This window comes from Camelus ferus, chromosome 2 (genome assembly GCF_009834535.1).
Source record: "Camelus ferus isolate YT-003-E chromosome 2, BCGSAC_Cfer_1.0, whole genome shotgun sequence".
Lineage (NCBI taxonomy): Eukaryota > Metazoa > Chordata > Mammalia > Artiodactyla > Camelidae > Camelus > Camelus ferus.
Window position 1 is genome coordinate 117,614,980 of NC_045697.1, and position 19,823 is coordinate 117,634,802.

The window sequence follows — 19,823 nt, forward strand, 5'->3', positions numbered from 1 at the left end:
AAAGGTCAGCTTCAGTCTGATTGGAGTTTAAGATGCAGGCAGTGTGAGAAATGACTACAAAATAAGCTAAACATCTAACGAGGAGAATTTTATGTGTCAGAGAGAGGTGTTTTTTATAGTTCATTGGCAACACAAAGGTCTAAAAACATTTGAGCAAAATACTGTGACCACAGCTTTATTTTAAAGAAATTAATGCCATGACAGGTAAATTAAAAATGTAATACTAGGGATTGGATCATGAACCAAAGGAAAAAAAAAAAGAAACAGTGAGACAATTGGCAAATTTGAATCAAGTCTCTAGATTATAGTATTTTGTCAATGTCAGTTTCCCCATCTGGGTACCTGGTACCAGGGTGGCTCTGAAAGGAGGTCTTGGTTTAGGAAACATACAGTGAAGTGTGTAAATATAAGGGAACATCATCGTATCTGCAACTTTAGTGTCTCATGCATGCACACACACACACGGTAGGAGGGAAAATAAAACACGTGTGATAAAATACTAATGTTTGGAGAAACTGGATGAATGGTGCACAAAAATTCTTTGTAATATTTTTGCACGTTTTTTAAGTCTGACACAATGTCAAAAAAGGTTTTAAAAAAGCAAAGTAATATGTCAACATACAACAGGTTATAGGAAGACCAGGCTATGGGAGGATCATAAAAAGCTACCTTCGAGGCGTTTGGAAGGACATTTGGGAGAAACCACTGGAATTGAAAACATATACATATTTCAACTCAGCACCTCAAATTGTGGCATCTGCCTGACAGAAATAGCCACGTACGTGCACAAAAATATTTATTGCAATTAACTTATTTTGTAGTAGAAAGGAAAAACAATCAAAATTTCTGTTTAAAAAGAAGCGAAGCTCAGCCACCTTCTATATGCTATATAGAAGGATAGCCAAAGATAGGCTTATAAACATCCAGGATGTGCCCACATAGGAAGATCTCTGAAACATATTAAATGAAAAATAAACAAATTGTAAAACTATACATCCAGTAGATTCCCATTTACATTAAACCCCATTATGTTCAATTATGTTTCATATTTAAAAAGTAGACAGAGGCTGTAAATGTCCCCGAGTGAGTCTGAATGTTCACAAGACCCTGGCGACCTCTGGGGACTGGGCGAGAGTTTGAAGAGAAGAGACTGTGATGGCAACGTGAAGTGCTTCCTCACTTTTAACACATTTGTTCGTTCTTTAATCCATCCAGGTATTCACGTATTACTTAGCAATTAAAAAAGGAACATCACAAAGCAAGTTGAAAAATAAGAGTTATAAAGGAGTGGGGTTGGGGACCACTGTCACAGTTGATGACTGGGAAAGGGACACGGATTTCGGGTGGCGTCCCCAGAAGGAGAGGAGGTGGCAGGTGTGAGAGAGAATCTCTATGACTGACCGTGTGGGAAAGGAAGGCAGATTTAACACAGGCGATGGGAACAGTGATGACTCTATCAGAAACGGAAAATGAAAGAAACAACCAAATTGTAAGGAGATCTTTTTTTTTTTTTAATTTTGGAAACAATGAATTTGAGATGCTGATATCCAGGTAAATATACTGCACGTTTCCTAGAAAGACATACTATTTGAAGTACACAGATCAGGACTACCCTGGGGTTAAGTAACTAGACTCTCGAGGTAACAATATGAAGCAACTGTTAGCGGACACCAACTGGACTTCATCATGGTCACCATGGAATGTTCCATTTGCAGCTATATATGCGCACTTAATCCTGGGACAGCCATTTGTATGTATTTGGGTATTAAAATTGATCTTAAGAGGCTACAATATCGTATTACAGAAAGTAATTAATTCACATTATTTTCAAGAAATAAATCCTCTATAATGAGACCTGCCTTCCATCTGGTACCTTTCCCGCTTCAACTCTGGTTCTAAAACAAACTCCCTGATATGAGTGAAATTTGAAAGAATAAAGAAAAGAGATTATGAGCAAATATAATGATTATAATACAAATTTTAAACGGTCGAAGTCTTATCCAAGACATTTTCTTTTTTCCTAACACAGTTCCATTAACATGTTTTGCCCTGGATCCTAGCAGGATTTTGAAACCCATCAAATATAGATTTGGGGGGAAATTTTAAAACTACTCAGATGGCTGAGATTTTGCAACTAGAGGGTGCTGAAGGACTGTGGAGATTAGATATGTTTCATTTTTTAAAGATTTAGCAATCAGTGATTTTGTAAAAAATTAGTCTTCAACAAAATAGCACTGAATTATACACAGCAATTGGCACAAACAATATTCAAACACATTTTATTATTGAATTGACCACACAAACTCTCAGCTGCAACAAAACTCTCCAAAGGATGTAAATATTCTCACTTGGCGTCATGTTTGTGTTAGGTGGATTACAGAGTCTTGCTATCAGCTATGGCGACCCGGGAGTGTCAGAGACCAGAAAGTATCTATTTTAAAGTTGGAACAAGATCAAAGCAAGGAAATCTAAGCAATCTAGACCTTTAGCAAGAAAGAAAATACAAGAAGAAGAGAGGCTTAACATAAAGTAATTACTTACTTAATCCTTGAATGTTCTGTAGCAAAATCAAAAGCTATTCAAATAAGAAAAAAAGAAATTCAGAAAAAAATTTAATTTTACTTTGAAATACGTAAGCATTTTAATAACATAAAGAAGTTAAAATCCTTTAATTACTATGAATTTTCCTTCCCAAACCCAAGTTACTTCTAGTAATGATTTTCCTCTTGGTTTCTTAACAGTGGTGTGAAATCACATACCCACTACTATATTCCGATTTAAAATATTTATGACTCTTTTTAAGGCACAATGATTTTGTATACTCTGTATCAACAAAATAAAATCCATGAAAATATATTTAGGTTTTAAAGTAGAATTTCTTTTATCAGAAATATTTAATCAATATATCTATCCTTTAGTTTTATTTTATCAGAGACCAGAATTCAGCATGAATTTAGGTGCATCTAGATTTCCTTTTGTTTCAAAAATGCTTACTGTGTTTTATTCCCTGGCATTTTGACAATACAGGCAGACTTTAAAATAAGCTGATTTTTTACAAATTAGTACATCTTTGATCTTTATTTCTCCACAGAGCTTGCATAATTATAGCTGATATATTTCTACTTATAAATTTAAATGATATGTAATATAATTCTGCTTTATCTGTGATAATACCATCTGAAATTATACAAGAATAAGATGGCTTTCTCTGCAAGTCACAAGGAGGGGAGTTTGCAACACGGACATTAGAATGGCGATCAGATCATGATAGGGTTCAGCGAGCACAGAATTACTATCAGAATTATTGGAAGTATCTGCAATTCACACTAACTGGAGAGAAACGTTTGGATTTTGGTTTATGTGGTACGCTTGTCCTTCATTGGTTCCTAAAGCGACACGTTTGCTTTACATAAATACATCATGATTAGAGCACAGACGTAATGAGATCATGCTGCCATTCCAAATAAAGGAGCCACGTTTCTATGACAACCGATGGCGTCCAAGATGCAGTGTATTGCTGTGAAGATGCAAACAATCGTCCGCAGGCTGGCCTTGATGGACGAGGCTGGTCACAATGCGATGGGCTCTTACTTTACATGAATGGAAAAGGTTTATCATAAATATATCGACCAGTAGATCACGTTGAAGAACAGGAAGCAGAAAGGAAACAGCGCTCTGGCATAAAGATCGATGCGCTTGGCGGCTGTCGGGATGACGGGTTTGGCGGGAGGCGGCTTCTTGGTGTTCTTGTCCTGAGATCGCCCGAGGCCGTTGTTGACTTCAATGGGCTTCCCGTAGCAGTCGTAATTGGACAGCTCGAAATCCCTCGGTAAGCTGCCCACGATGCTGAAGTCATTAGATCTCAGGTCAGACTTGGAGGTACACACCTTCTTGCATCTGGTCTCTCCAACCTGAGGATAAAAGTGAAAGACGGGGGTATTCAGAATTTTTCTATGTAGAAGACGTCTTCAAAAAGATACTTAAAAAAATCGGATGGCTTAATCAGTTGACTATGATCTCTTTTGGTTAAACAGAAATCATAGTCAACTGATTAAACCAGGAGGTGACCTGAACACGGAGGGCTCTAACGTGTTGTGTGCGTAACAAGGTTTATGTCGTGGAATAAACTTTCAGTAGGTTATTTTATGATAAGAGATCAAAGCACAAATCGCCAGTTATCTTAGGTACTCCCAGGCTCGTGAGAGTTCTCAGTTGAAAGAGTGAGCGATAAATAAAAACCCATCTTCAACCACAAACAGCACAGCTCATCTCAGTACAATATACGAATTACAGAAATCTTCTGGTACTTCTAATCTTTGACCTCCCCATGGATCCTACTTCCAAACCAGATGGTTTATAGAAGACTGAGGCATTTGTCACATCAGTGAGACAGTGTGTCCCTAAATCACACTCACAAATAAGAACTGAACATGGTCACCATTACCATGAACCAAAGATTCACTAGTGAAAGGCATTTCTCCCTTGTTGACTAAAGACGAATTACACAGAGACTCCAAACGCAGAGAATCCAAAGGAACTGTGTATATTTCAGCCGGATCATATGCTACAGATTATTTGGCTGAGAAACTCGGAATTATTAAATCTGACTCCATTCCCTATAATATACCAAATAATTATTTCACAATGAACTCTCCCTGGCAATCTGAAGAGATCTTGGAAAAGATGGAGGTATAGGCTGACCTATGGTTTAAGGGGCACCGACGTCAGGAAAGGCCACAGAAGGGTGAAACTGTGACCCAACTGCATAATATTCCACTGATCTCTCTCCTGACCTCTGGTGTTCACCTTGGGAATCTTCACTATTAATATCTCCTGTTTTTACCAAAAAAGGGAAACACATCATTGTACACGATTAGCACACAGTGGTTACTCCGGCCTTTGCCTTATTAGTAAGACGCATTGACTAGTTACACGAATTCTATTGTCATTGACTAGATGAGGGCTGGGTAAAGATTACGCTTAAGGTAAAAAGTAAAACTGATTCTTCCCCAGCAGTACGTCAGGTACCAGCAGGCTGTCCTTGACCTGAACAAACACTGAGGTATATTTTCTAGCCAAGAGCTGGACGGCAGCCTTCAGAAGTGGGGAGCAGAGAAACCAAGAGACACGGGGTGAAAAAACAAGTTAAAATGCATTTACACGTTCTCCCAGGGTTTTGATTTTATTAAAACCTCTTCTGTAAAGGTATTTGAAGACTGTTATCTTTGAAATGAGTTGTGTGTGTGTCCTGGTGGCGAGCGCCTATTACAGGAGTCACTTTTAATGATGGGACAGCTCTGAATGAGGGATAAAACTGGGTTCCCTACGGAGAAGCCCTCAGGCTCTTTAAACAGCTCCTCATTCCTTCCCTGGTTCGCTGCTCCCACCTTCTCCCGCTCAGCAGAGACTTCACACAAACACAACTTCCCTCTTCAGTTAATGCCCTCTGCACATAATTATCAAATCAAGTATGTACACAAGCGGAGAAAAGCGTTTACAGTATAAATACTGTTTTAAACAATTATACCATCACATCAAGAGGGATCAAATGAACTAGTTATCAACAAGACAGCACCCCCGCGTAATACAGTCTTACAGCGGTCTTGCTTCTATTAGTCTCCAATCTATAATTTCCCCATTTTTCCTCACATGAATATGTGTCTCTCATTTACTTTCATCATGTAAACGTGTCACTTCCGAAAATGACTGGTAGCAAAAACCGGGTAGTATGATAATGAAACCGTCAGGAATAAAAATTAATGATGCGGACAGAACTTCCCAAGGCTCCAGACCATAGCCGCTGAGATTAGCTTTGTGGTCCTTTTCGGTCTGAATCTGCACACGTTTAAAAGCCAATCACCGCACACAGTATTTCTTAACCGGAAGACGCAGGCATGGTTTTATACAGATAATCGCATCTTCCACAGATGATACAGATGTGTTCACAGGGAAATCTCCTTTATGTATTTTACCAAATTTAAATCAATCCTTATTTTAAAAATATATATCATTACTGTAAAGAAACAATTCTCTCATTCATGCTGCATGTACAGCAGCTTTGATGTTTTCTGTTTTGTTTTTTGTTTTTCTTTGGGGGGGGGCGGAATTAGGTTTACGTACATATATATACAAATTAAATGGAGATACTGAGGACTGAACCCAGGACCTCGTGCATGCTAAGCTCATGCTTTACCACTGAGCTCTACCCTCCCCCCAGCTTTGATGTCTTAATTGATTCACATCCATAGACATAGTCTACCTTTTATTCGCAGCAACACCTTTGCTGTGAACACACCTGGCACATGCTTGGAGTTGGGAACACTGATGTTATTAGCAACAGTAGGTCCTCAACTCTTTTTATTGAATAAAAAAAGAAATATATGAGTGAACAAGCAAACTACTGCCCAGTTCTTCAACTATTCACCCTGGGCTGGACAAATCCCAAACGTGGGCATAGCTCCCTATGGGCCAGGCATCCAATAAATCAGGAGCCTGCCTGCCCTGTGCTGTGTGAAGCCCTCCCTCTTGAGGGGAACAGGTGGGAGACTGAACCAAAAACATGGGCTCAGCCTTCCGGGCCCCCCAGCAGCGCCCTGGCCCCTTACTGGGCTTGTCAGATGCGAGACAGAAGCAAAGTCTTCCGGCAAGACCTCCACACTCTGTGGTGACCATCAGAACAGAGGTGCGGCCTTAAACTCCATGCCGCGTCCTCCAGAAATTAGATCAGGTGTTGATTTCCTTTTTGTTAATTACTATGGGACCTAAGCTTTCTGCTCTCTTCCAGGAAGTCTGTTGCGCTCATTCCCTTTCCATCCGCGAGAGATAAACGAGTACCAATCCCACGACACCGGCACCCCGACAGGATGCAGGCGGGGGGGGGGGGGGCGCGGAAGTCGCTCCGCCGGCCGAGGTCGCGCTCACCTGCAGGGTGCTGATGTGAACGGGGGTGCCCGTACCGTTCACCGTGTTCTTCTTCGCCGCGGTGCCCCCCTTCCCATTCGCCTGCTCGGCCTTGGCAATTCTGGCCTTTTCTGCTTCAACGCGTTTAGGGTTGTTCAGCATCACCTGCACCACCGCGTACTCCACCAGGGATGCAAAGCCGAAGAGCAGGCAGGCGATGAGCCATACGTCCAGCGCCTTCACGTAGGACACCTTGGGGAGCTCGGCCGCCAGCGTGGTGCACTCGGAGGCCAAGCTGAGGACCGAGAAGATTCCTGCGGGGACACAAGCAGGAATTCAAGCTGCTTTTTTCACCCTCGTGAAATGCTGTGTCATCATTCGCTCTCGGATGAACGCCCTCTCCAGGAGCTCCCAATGTCCCTCGGGCCCCTTTAAAGCTCAAAGAGTAGAAGAAACCCCACGCACACACTTTCTGTGTAAGGGTTACTGAATGTGGGTGGGGATGTTTGTAAACAGTGAACGTTTAAAAAATAAATAGAAATTTAAGCGAAACTGTAAACACACAATTTGGATCTTGTTTAAATACTACAGATGTCTAAAACCATTCCATTGTACCTCTGAGGAAGCCACAATGCTCTCTGATTGAACAGGTTATTTCACTTTTCAGCTTTATTACATACAGTTATAGAGCTCAATTTTACCCCCAAAACAACTAAATCAGAATAAGAATAGAACATATCTAGCAATTTTTTGGTAAGATTCAAAATTAAAAAAAAAAAAAACAAAAAACAAAAAAACTAATAGAAAAGGCAAAGTTAAGAACATCTCTGATTATTTCAGGAAAACAAATGATTCCAGCTTTTCAAGGAAAGAATGCAATTCTGCTCTATGTAATATTAACCATATATGAGAGGCTAATAGTTATATATCAATTTAAGTCAAATAATTGTAAAATCTCGAAAGAGAGTTGCAATAACTCCTGTCCCTCTTTCTCTTCCTTCCCGCATGTGTTCAGAAGATGGGGTGTGGACACAGGACCCATGGGCACAGAGAACCACGACACGCTGGGCCAGGACTCATGCCGGGTCCGGGGAGCCTCCCTCTCAGTCAAGTGGGAGCAGGTCTGCCTTGACTCTGGAGTCCATTTCACCAATGGGGCCACGTGCACATTTTTACTCTTAGATGCGACCACTTCTGAGAATGAAAACGTTATCCTGGTAATGAAACATGGGCCTGGCATAATATAGAAGCACTATATTAGTATCAATTATCAGTGAGGATGTTGAAGAAATACACATTCCATCAGCTGCACCATTTCAGAGGCTGCTAAAAGGTGTGGAGTTTTTTTCTTAATTTTTAAATTTTTTTTACTGGAAATGTAGTTGATTCATAGTGGTAGTTTCAGGTGTACAGCAAAGTGATTTGGTTACACACATACGTACATATATATTTTTTTCTTTTTAGGGAACTGTATCAATACCTTGTAATGACATATAATAGGAAAAGAATCTGAGCAAATAGTATTTCTTTGCACAAATATTTTAGCATTATCTTCAGACAGCCTTCAAATAGGATTACTTTACTGTTAAATAACTTCACTGTGAAATTCTGTCTGAATTTTACTAAATTATAAACCAATAAAGAAATGCGAAACCCATCATTCATAAAAATGTGGATTTTTGTAATTTTAATATTGTGTTCTTACTAAATTATCCCCATTTAATGGAGCTCCCTCTCTAATAAATTCCAGGACTTCTTGGTATAATATTTTAAAAACATGTTTAAAATGTCTAGTCCTTATTTGTCAGAAATTTCCCTCCCTAGTGCAGAAATAAATCAAGTCTAGATTTCAAATCAGGGAATATGTAATAAAAGTGATACCAACTCTGATAAATAGATGTGGGGTCTACATCTTTTGAAAGTCAAAACTAACAAATAATATAGAGTATTAATAAATTAGTTACATAAAGAAGTTAACCTGAACGAAAACCTCTATAAACAAGTCAGGGTGAAAGATAAAGTCATTTAGCTCATCAATATGCAGCAAGAAGGTAACTGTATTCAATATCTTGTAGTACCAATAATGGAAAAAATATGAAATAGAATATATATATTTATATATATACATATAAAACAGAATCACTTTGCTGTACACTGGAAACTAACACAACCTTGTAAATCAATTATAATTCAATTAAAAAAAAGAATGCAGAAAGAATTTTATAGTGATGAAATGCTTACTTAAGGGAGCATTATTTACAGCAAACTCAAAGACTGACCTACGGGATATCCAGAGATTTCTTGCCCAGCCGATCTTAGAGTAAACATCAGAAAAATAATTCCTTACTAGCATACACACTCACAATGTATTGACTGAAAGAGGAATACCAAAAACTAGAAAAAGGAAAGGAAGAAAAAGAGGGTGAAAAATGGAAAGAAAAAGAGAGGAAAGGTAGAGATAGTATTTGTAATCAACAAAATAGAACCAACAGAGTAAGTCAAGGAGAAACTGTGGATATAACAACTACTACCTAAACCCCAAATCACTTTTACCCCCTTGGGAGATGAACTACAGTATTCACCAAATTGGTACATATGGAGTTGTGATTAATAACATGAAAAGTCATTTAGAAATGCTGCTAAATTATATCAGCATGTTATCATTCTTCAACATTTTAATCAAATGATACTAAAAGGAAAACTACTATTACTATCAGACAGGAATCCAAAAATACTTTCATTTTTGAAAAAGATCCTTATGATCAAAAAGATCTTGAACCTACATGCACCCTAGTGTTCACAGCAGCACTATTTACAATAGCGAAGACATGGAGGCAACCTAAATGTCCATCAAGAGATGACTGGATAAAGAAGTTGTAGCGTATTTATATAATGGAATACTACTCAGCTATAAAAAAGAATAAAATAATGCCATTTGCAGCAACATGGATGGACCTGGAGATTGTCATACTAAGTGAAGTTAATCCAGAAGAGAAAGAAAAATACCATATGAGATCACTTATATGTGGAATCTAAAAAAAAAGGCACAAATGAACTTATTTACAAAATAGAAACAAGACTCACAGACATAGAAAACAAACTTATGGTTACCAGAGGGAACAGTAGGGGGAGGGATAAATTAGAAGTTTGGGATTAGCAGATACTAACTACTGTATATAAAATAGGTAAACAACAAGGACCTACTGTATAGCACAGGGAACTATATTCAATACCTTGTAATGGCCTATAATGGAAAAGAATATGAAAATGAATATATATATGTATAACTGAATCACTGTGCTGTACACCAGAAATAACACATTGTAAATCGACAATACTTCAATTAAAAAAATTTAAATGAAAAAAAATCCCATTTCTTTAAAAAAAAAAAATCTTGAACCACTGCTCCAGATGGTAAGAAAAGATCAGAGTAAGAAAGGTATTATGTGTGGCCTCTAGAGGTCTGGACAGTGACCTGAATTATTCATCTTATTTTCATTTATAATTTAAAAGTGTTTGTTTTAAAAAAAAATCCCTTTTAGCAGCACTTAAAGTATTTTATGTAACAGGAAAAGGGTGGTTAGAGTGAAGTTTACTTAGGGTAAAAAGTATCAAAAGTTACTTCCATACATAAAGAAATAGCTGAAGTCAGAGTCTATGGAAAATTCATAGATGAAGCTCTGATGTTTGTTAACAATGGAAAAAAATCAATCAAAAAAAAAGATGGGAAGGAAAACAAAACTAGAACACAAAACTAATATTTTAGAAAGCAAAATGAGTCCAGGGTAAATGATACAGGTTTTTCTCCTAAGTTTTAGAAAATAAAAATTATGGGCATAATCCGAAGAGACTGGCAAATTGATTTGCATAATCTTCCGGAACAATGTAGGGGGAAAAAAGTAGAAAAAAGGAAAGATATTTTGGGTCAAAAGAGTTGTATCCACTGAATATCCTGAAATTTAATCTAAGTCAGTAATATGATTTTTTTAGGTAAAATTATAAATATGTATGTGTCTAGTAACAGAGCTTCAAAATACCTAAAGCATAATTCCATAATCCAAGTTGGACATTTTAACACTCTCTGATCAATAACTATAAACCAGACAAAAGACTTAAAAGATTTCAACAGGACTGTCAATCAACTTGACTCCACTAATATTTAAACATTACACCCCACAAAGCCTGATACACATTTCAAGGGGACACGGTATGGTTGCCAGGAGGCATGTGCTGGGCTGGGCCATTCAAAATGTCTCAGTAAATATAAAAGGACTGAAATCATAGAGTATGTTCCCTGACAAAATTTTAAAAAAACATATTCAAGTACTTAAGAAAACCCTAAATATTTGGAAACCTAACTACACATATCTAAAGAATGCATGGACCAAAGAAGAAATCACAAGGGAAATGAGAAAATATTTCTTAATGGAAAAAGATGAAAATACACTATATCAAAATGTGTGCACTGCAGCTAAAGCAGGACTTACAAGGGAAATTTGTAATTTAAATGCTCACAGTAGAAAAGAAGAAAGACCTAAAATTAACTACATAAGTTTCACTTTAAATACCAAAAAGATATCAAATAATACCCAAACTAAGAAAAAAAAAAAAAAGAATAAAGAGCTAAAAGTCAGTGAAAAAAATAGAGAAAACGAATGAAATCAAGCTGATGTTTTGAAAATACAGAGAAAATGGGTAAGTCTTTAGCTAGAGTGTTCAGAAAAATTCACAATTTAACAATATCACAAATATGTAGGAATGATCACTACAGTGAGACATTAAAAGGAAGAGCAAATATTATGAGCAATTTTGTGCTAATAATTTTCCCAACTTATCTAACATCTAGAAATCAATCAACCCTCCTCAGTCTTACTAAGAGATCTACAAAAATCTAGAGCTGCTATTATACCCATCAGTGAATGTTTCAATTAGAATCAGGAATAAGCATCTCTTACAATTCTACTCAACACTGAACTTGAGGTCCCAGCCACTACATTAAGTCAAAAAACTTAGGTGTTGGGGAGCACGTGAAACAAGTGGTAGGAATGCAAAATGGCACCATTATTCTGATAGAACCATGGTAGCATTTTATAGAAGTAAAATACATTTTGCCATAAAATCCAGAAATCTCATTCCTAGGTATTTACCCAAGAGTAATGAAAACGTATGTCCACACGGAGACTTGTACAATTATTCACAGCAACGTTTATAATACAGCCAAACTGAAAACAACCCAAATCTCCAACAATTGTTTAAAGGGAAAACAAGCTGGTGTATCCATACTAGGACACAGTACTCAGTAATGAGACAGCACCAAATATTAACACAAGCAACGACATGGATAAGTCTCCAAAGCGTAAATACGTCCCTATCCTCTAGTTTTCTCTTTATGAGCGTGGCGAGACGTAAACATGCCAACGTGTTGACCGATCTCATTCTACATTTATGATCACTGACCTAAAGAAGTCCATGACCCTACAGGGCAGTCAGAGTGTATTTCCTGGTCCATGCACCACTTTTCCTCTCTCTCCAAACCACAACACTCTACCCTATCACACCTGCAACTCATGACCTTGCTTCCTGTTTCATTAAGAAAGCAAAATCAATTACAAGCCCCCACCCCGACATCTATCCACTGCTCTCTGTATGTGCCCGCATGCTCTGACTTCTGTCCTGATGCTACAGACCAGGGGTCAGTCAACTCGATGCACAGGGCAAGTCAGACCTAGCACTGATTTTTATAAATAAAGTTTTGCTGGGTCACGGCCACATCTATTCAGTATGTCTTGTCCAAGGCTGCTTTAGTGCTACAAAAGCAGATTTAGGGATTTCAACATAAACCTAAATATTGACTACCCTGTATGTGACAGAAAGCATTTGCTGACCACTGGAACAAATCACACTGTTCTAAATAGAGAACCAAAAATAAACATGTCATGATTGTGTCCACCTTACAAAGCAAAAGGAAGATGCGAATGCAATAATCGTGGGAGAACTTAACACCCCACTGACATCACTGGACAGGTCTTCCAGACAGAAAAATCAATAAGGCAACCGAGACCCTAAATGACACAATGGAACAGTCAGACTCAGCTCCTATTCCCACCCAGCTATTTCTCCATCCTCCTTTCCTCTTCACAGTTAATGATCTCCAAGGAGTTGCATTCTGACTCTAGCTCTTCCTCACCTGTTCTTTCTGGAAGTCACTCCCACCAGGCTTTCCTCTGCTCCTTACTCCGGGGACCTGTCCTTGTCCTGGACACCAGTGCCTCTCCAGGCTGTTGGGTCCAATGGGAATTTTCAGCCTACAGGTAGTTGGCTGATCACTCTCCTCACCTGGAAACACTTCCTCCACTTGGTAGAATCCCAGGAGACCACAGCACCCTGGTCGTTCTGTCCCTCAGTTCCCCAACTTCAGCCCTGAGACTCCTCTGTCTCCACTCCAGGATTACTGCATTAAATACCATCTATTCCTGACAAAGCTGAGTTCTGACCTCCAATCCGACTTCTCCGGGACACCCCAGACTTGAACATCCAACTGCCATCCGACATCCTCAGACACTGCAAAGTCAGTGTGTCCGGAACCGAGCTCCTGGCCTTCCACCTCCTCAAAGCTACCTGACCCGCAGCTCTTCTCGCCTCAGGCACTGGGAATTCCATCTTGCCAGTCTCTCTCAGCCCGAAACACCTTGAAGTCATCTTGGATTCTACTTCTTAAATCCCACACACAACACATCTTCACCTCTCTTCATCTCTACTGTATCCACCATCTAAGATTGATGAGCACATCCACCACCACCCCCGGCCCGGACCACATTGATGTCGGGTCTCTTCACCGTTTCCCCAGCTTCCACCTGTGCCCCTTTCAGTCTGTTCTAAACAAAGCAGTAAAGATAACCAGTTAAAATTTAAACCAGCTATTCAATATCTTGTAGTCACCTATAATGAAAAAGAACATGAAAAGGAATGTATGTATGTCTATGTAGGACTGAGACATGATGCTGTGCACCAGAAATTGACACAACATTGCAAATCGACAATACTTCAATTTAAAAAATACGATGCAAAGGCAAAAAACATTAAAGTCAGTTAATGCTCAGAAGCCCTCGGGGGCTTCACGTGTCACTCGGAATAAAAGCCAAAGCCACCAGAGTTCCTCGGGGAATGCCGCTCGGCCCACCCCTCACCTTGTTGTTTTTCTGTCCTTGTCTCTGAATCTCCCTTTGTCTTACTCTGTTCCAGCCACACTGCACTGCCTGGTGCTCCCCAAAGTCCCCAGGCAGCTTCTGCCTCGAGAATGCTGCCCTGATGGTCGTGGCCCAGGACCCCCCTTTCCCCGAGACCCACAGTGATGCATTTCTTCACCTCCTCCACGTCTCCATCCAGGATCACTTCCTCCTGGCGACTCCTGGCCAGCAGGCTGCTGCCCTCAACTTTCATCCCTGTATCACCATCTTATATATTACATGTTGCACTTCTTTGGTGTCTGTTTCTTCCCAAGAAAGGATAAACTTGTTGAGGCTGAGTTTTTGTCTTTTTTAAATCTATTTTGTTAGCTATTCATGAGCTATTTACTCTTTAAGGTAGCCCCATCTTTTCACATGGTACTAGCGCGCAGTCAGCGCACAATAAATATTTCTTGAATGGATCAAAATGGGTAGAGATGCTGTGCACACTGTAAAGTCATCTGTAAGTGAGGCAGAGTATTAGCTCCTGAGTGTGCCACGTGGGCTGTGCACCCATTTTTTCAGTCCTCCAGAAAGCCCCCAGGGACTTTCCCACCCCTGTCGGCATGTCCTCAGAGTATGTTCACAGGGACGGGATCTGTCGCCCAGGTGGGCACAGCCAGCAGGCACAGAGCTGGAATTCAAACCCGGGTTGACTCTAGAGACTGACTTTTGACCACCAAGCACCTCTCCATTGGCAAGTCTGCGTGGTGCTGAGTGGCAGCTCAGGGACTTCACATCCCAAGTCCTGCAACAGAAGAGGATTTACAGACACTGTCCTTCAAGAAGATGCCAGGGGCTGGGATGTCTCCAAAGCACCCTGAGAGGCCTCTAACTTTAATTTATGTCACTACCAGGGAGTAAGATATTCCTAATAAACACAATTTAACAATTTGAGGGAAATGCATGATATTTTTGACAAGCGTAAGTGAGAACTTAAATCTACTTTTGAGAGTGTTTCATTCTCAGTATAATTACTACATAGTTAATTCTCATTCCCTGAGGGATTAATTTATCAACTGTAATTATCTTCATCACAGATACCTAACCCTTAGGATGAAATTACCCCCATTTTTTGCTTATTAAGATATAGATTCGATCTTTGTGGGTTTTTATTAATAAACCGCCAACATTCTTATTCAGATAAAACTGTCACTGTCACTGGATTTTTCCTTGCTTCCTGCTCTTTAAAATCTGTATTTCATTTAATTCCTCCAGTAAGTCAGGAGGGAGATTTGCACAAGGCCTTTTGATAATAGAAAAATAAATAAAAAATAAAATTCTGCAACTAACCAGACACCGAGAGGTCAGACATTTCACAGTCTGACCCATGTAAGTTCCAGGTGATATTCACAGAACAGACACACACACACACAAATGAATGACAAGTTTTCAGACACTCCAAGCAATCAAAGTTTGTTGTTACAATGTCCTTATTTTGAAGTTTACTCACTTTACCCATAAGAAAGGCTCCTGATTCTTTCCCTAACCAAAGACTATTTAACCTCTATCCGCACACAATTGTTAAGTCTGGCTAATGGTGTTTTTATGTCACAGAATCTTAAAAATAACAAACTGGAGAGCACAGATAACCAGCCCCTACTCCCTCCAGCCTCTCCTCACTGGTAGAGCACACAATAACTGATGTTTAGGAAAATGGTGCTAAGTCATTTTTCAAAAGATAAATTGTGCTACATATTCCCTGGTGACGAGTATGAGAGCGTATATAATACTACTGAGAAAGATTTCTATCCGAACAGCCATTTGTCCTTAAGCACGGCACTGATGGGGATTTCAGACTTCAGTTATCTGCAAAAATCACTTACTACTAATTATTTCCTGAGAATCAAAGTAGGATGCAAGAGCTGCTCAAAATCCCCCAAGGACAAAGAAAGAAAAAAACTTAAGTTTCATTACAGAATACACAAATATGGAGAGGGTCTAGTTCAATGGCAAGTGCTGAAGGAAGTCTGCGAAAGAAAAAAAGAGAGAGGGAGGAAGGAAGGGAGGGAGGAAGGAAGGGAGGGAGGAAGAAAGGAAGGAGGGAAGAAAGGAAGAAGGAAGGAAGGAAGGCAAGAAGAAGAAAAAGAGAAGAAGAAAAAGAAAAGAAATAAGAAAGAAAGAAAGAAAGAAAGAAAGAAAGAAAGAAAGAAAGGAAAGAAAAGGGTTGCCATCAATTCCAAACTCACTGTCTGGAAATGACTGAGTCTGTGTCAAAGCTGCGCGGTCACTTCAGAGAGAGCGGCTGGACCACCTTACCCAGGGGCACCCTGGCGGCGCTGGCATCGGGGTTGATCCAGAAGGACAGCCAGGACAGGACCACGATCAGCAGGGTCGGGGCATAGACGCCCATCATGTAGAAGCCCACCTGCCTCCGCAGGGTGAAGATGACCTCCACGCACGTGTAGTACCCTGCCGGACAGACAGACGCGGGACAGAGTGAGGCTCTCACCACCTGCCAGGAACTGACAAGCCCTTCTGCTCCGGACACCTTCACAGAGTCAACGCCTCCAGAAGCAGGTTTTCTGTAAGTGTGTATAACCATCGGGTCTAAATGGATGGCATGAGGGCCATCACCTGACCTTTCGCAACTTCATCACGACACTGAGAAATGGCCATCACCTGCTGCTCTGAGATGTCCTGTCATGGGTCTTAGGTCTTAGTGCAGAGAATCTGCAGTGGACTTAAACTTCATACCCACAGCGACTCTCAGAGCAAATGACCTACAGGAGCAGTGTCCCAGGTCCCAATGGCCTGGGAGCAGTAAAGTCAAGCAGAGCATGTCTTAAAGGAAACACGCCTGGACTAGTGGTTGTCAGTACAATTTCCAGCCACGTGGACCACTTCTTATCTGGAATGGCTGGCCACCTACAGTAACTCATCTGCATCTTTACGCCTGAAAAATTAACAGTATTGGAGGTAAACACGAACAAAAATAAGAAGTGAGTGTTCCCTGTCTCTTCAGATAAAAGTTTACCAAGGGCAAATCATCTGACAAGCCCCCACTCCAGGACCCCGAATGTCCTCTCATTCAGGGAAAGGGCTTCACCTCCAAAAACAGAGACTTACGGCAGACCCTGGTTTACAGCATAATTCTAGAGCTGCCTGACATCAGCTAGTCCCCCAGATTAATCACAAATTACACGCAGCCTCATCAGAGCCTTTGTTGGCTGCAGAAAGAAAATAAAGGACACAAATGTTCTCCCAACCCTGGAATAGAAGAGATGTTTCGAGGTGTTTGAGCCGATTTTTTAAATGTTTGATTTTGATAAGAATGCCATTTACCATTCAACAAGAGGAAAGTTATGCATGCATACCAGAAAGTTAAAATATCTCCAGTTGTGTTCAGCGTAAACCATACATAACTATTTTAAAATACTGAAACAAATAAATGAAGGAACAGTGCGTAAACAAAATAATCATGGGGGGAAAGGACAATATTACTTTTTACTATACTTTAGTTTAAAAAGTAGTATTTATCTATTTTTCCTAATTGGGAAGAATTCTTTACTTCTGTTTACTTCTGATGCTAGAATAATCTTCATTATTTATGCATTAATAATATCTAAAGCAGTACTTGCACACAATGAGGTCTTAATAAATGTTGAAAAAGCAGCTATTTCTGTCTCTTTATCAGATCACTTAGATATCTATCCTTTTTCCAACGAATTATAATCATCAATACCTCTCAGAGATTAGAAAGATATTATGCCTAAAATGTAACAAAAATAGAGTTCAATTGAACTGAAGTAAATTCTAATTATGTCAAATGTTTCCATTTTGTATCAAAACACAAGCAAGGCAGAGCATTTGTCTTTTTTAAATTTTGATTTCATTACTAGGCAGTTCCCTCCAATCATGCTCAGCTTTTAAAAAGCTATAAAAGGCAAAATGATGAAACGCTCCCGGTCCCTTTTCAGCGCCCCTCCTCTCAGCTTAACTTCCTGTCTGGAAAAACAAGAACATATGCTTCTAACTAACAACCATGGGCAAAATGTCCAAAATCGAATCTTTCATAAGCCCATTACTGCCATGAAGGAGGCTGAAGGTGTTCCTACGAGCGGTGAGGTACCTGGCTATGTAAGAGCATCACTTGCGCAGGTAAATTTTACGTTCACTCAGCGCATGCCGAACAGGGAAGGGCTCACAGGACTTACTGTGCATTTGGGGGCCTAAGTCGTCATAAATATGACAACAGTTTGCTATGAAGCTGCTCACTTTAATGCAGATTTTGACACCCCATCCCCCCAGGCTTAAATGACAGCTTGGGTACCAAGAGTCCTTCATCCAAACCACATTTCTAAGTCCCTTCCCCAAGGCATCTGCAGGGGAACTTGCAAGACTTGGATGCATTTGGCAGTAAAAATACATGCTTGGATATCACCGCGATCTGCTCCGTAAACTTTTATGAGAAACATTTCTTGATCCTTTTTGATCCCTTCCTGGTACTGTTACATTTATGAGAGGCAGGTGGGCCGCTAATTGATACGAATGTTCATCGGCAAATTCAATTTACTTTCTATTTCCTGCGGGGGTGGATTTGATCGCTATTCACTCAGGCTTCCAATTTAAGTATTTCTCCCATACTTGTTTACCCATATAGTTCTCCACCTGTGTAGTTATTGTAATTACAAAAAACATAATTCTTAATAAACTTCAAGCCAAAGCATTATTTCTGATAATTTTGTCCAAATTAAAGAAAATACTGGGCCATCATTTTATATGTCACTCTCTGTATCTTTTCCACTAGTCTACATTGTGGAGCAGTCCATATATTTTGAATGTTTTATTCTCCTAAATACATTTCTAAGTACTATCCAAACATTAAAATGTTTTGCTGGTATCTCTTTCATGATTCATATAAATGCGGATAAAGTGTGTTTACTGAAACACAGTGTCAATTACTATTACGTTAGCCGTGAGTTTTTTGTTGCTGTTATTTTCTGTAGCTAATGAGGTATCAGTGACTTATTTATGATAACTCAAAAAATACCATAAAAAATCTATGAAAGATTTACTTATCATAAATCTTGGGCAATTTCCCAAATATTCTCTACCACAGCACACCTTTTTTTCTTCTTTCTTTTTTTTTCACAGCACACTTTCTTAATTCCTTCTTTGAACTAAATTACATTAATATTTATATTATATATATTATGTTTACTTTATTTGCTTACTATGTTTGGATCTATAAAAGAGCAGAGATTTGTCCTTTATTCACTACTGAGTCTCCTGATGGAGACTTTTAAGCACAAGGCTTAAAGGTGAAGAAATTAACACCTACGCCCCCTATGCCCCAGATTTCCAATGCTATTATGTAATTTTAAGTTATATAAAGTGAGAAATAAAATGACTAGTTTTATTGTCATCTCTAGATGAAGTCTAAAACTTCAGTAAAGGCTATTTCAAATTTCTCAAAACAATTTAGAGACTCTTCGTTTTGAAATGGTAAGTGTATAGACTGATGTGGGAACTGACGTTTCCAAGCGTGACAGGCCTGGACACAGGCAGGGAGGACACGTCAGACTCACGGTCCCAGCACAGCGCTTATGTAACAGCACACCGTGGGCAAGTGTCCGCCTGATGGGTGATCCAGAGAGAGCAAACGTACTGATTCCAGAGGACGCTTGTGAGGATTAAACCGTAGGGTTCCTGCAAAGCACTTAAAACAAGGCCTGAGAGAGAGCAGGAACTCAA

General features: G+C 39.6%; 1 protein-coding gene across 2 annotated transcripts in view; it reads right to left on the minus strand.

Moving 5' to 3' along the window:
* Positions 1–1,113: 1,113 nt before the first annotated feature.
* The window catches only part of GLRB (glycine receptor beta), a 71,758-nt gene continuing 53,048 nt past the window's right edge, over positions 1,114–19,823 (minus strand). For both annotated transcript variants that reach the window (XM_032466142.1, XM_032466151.1), the window contains exons 8-10: positions 16,386–16,538; positions 6,922–7,214; positions 1,114–3,911 (exon numbers count right to left, since the gene is read on the minus strand). In XM_032466142.1, the coding sequence (XP_032322033.1) occupies positions 3,615–3,911; positions 6,922–7,214; positions 16,386–16,538 (743 nt within the window). In that variant the 3' untranslated portion in view covers positions 1,114–3,614. The remainder of the gene's footprint in view (positions 3,912–6,921; positions 7,215–16,385; positions 16,539–19,823) is intronic.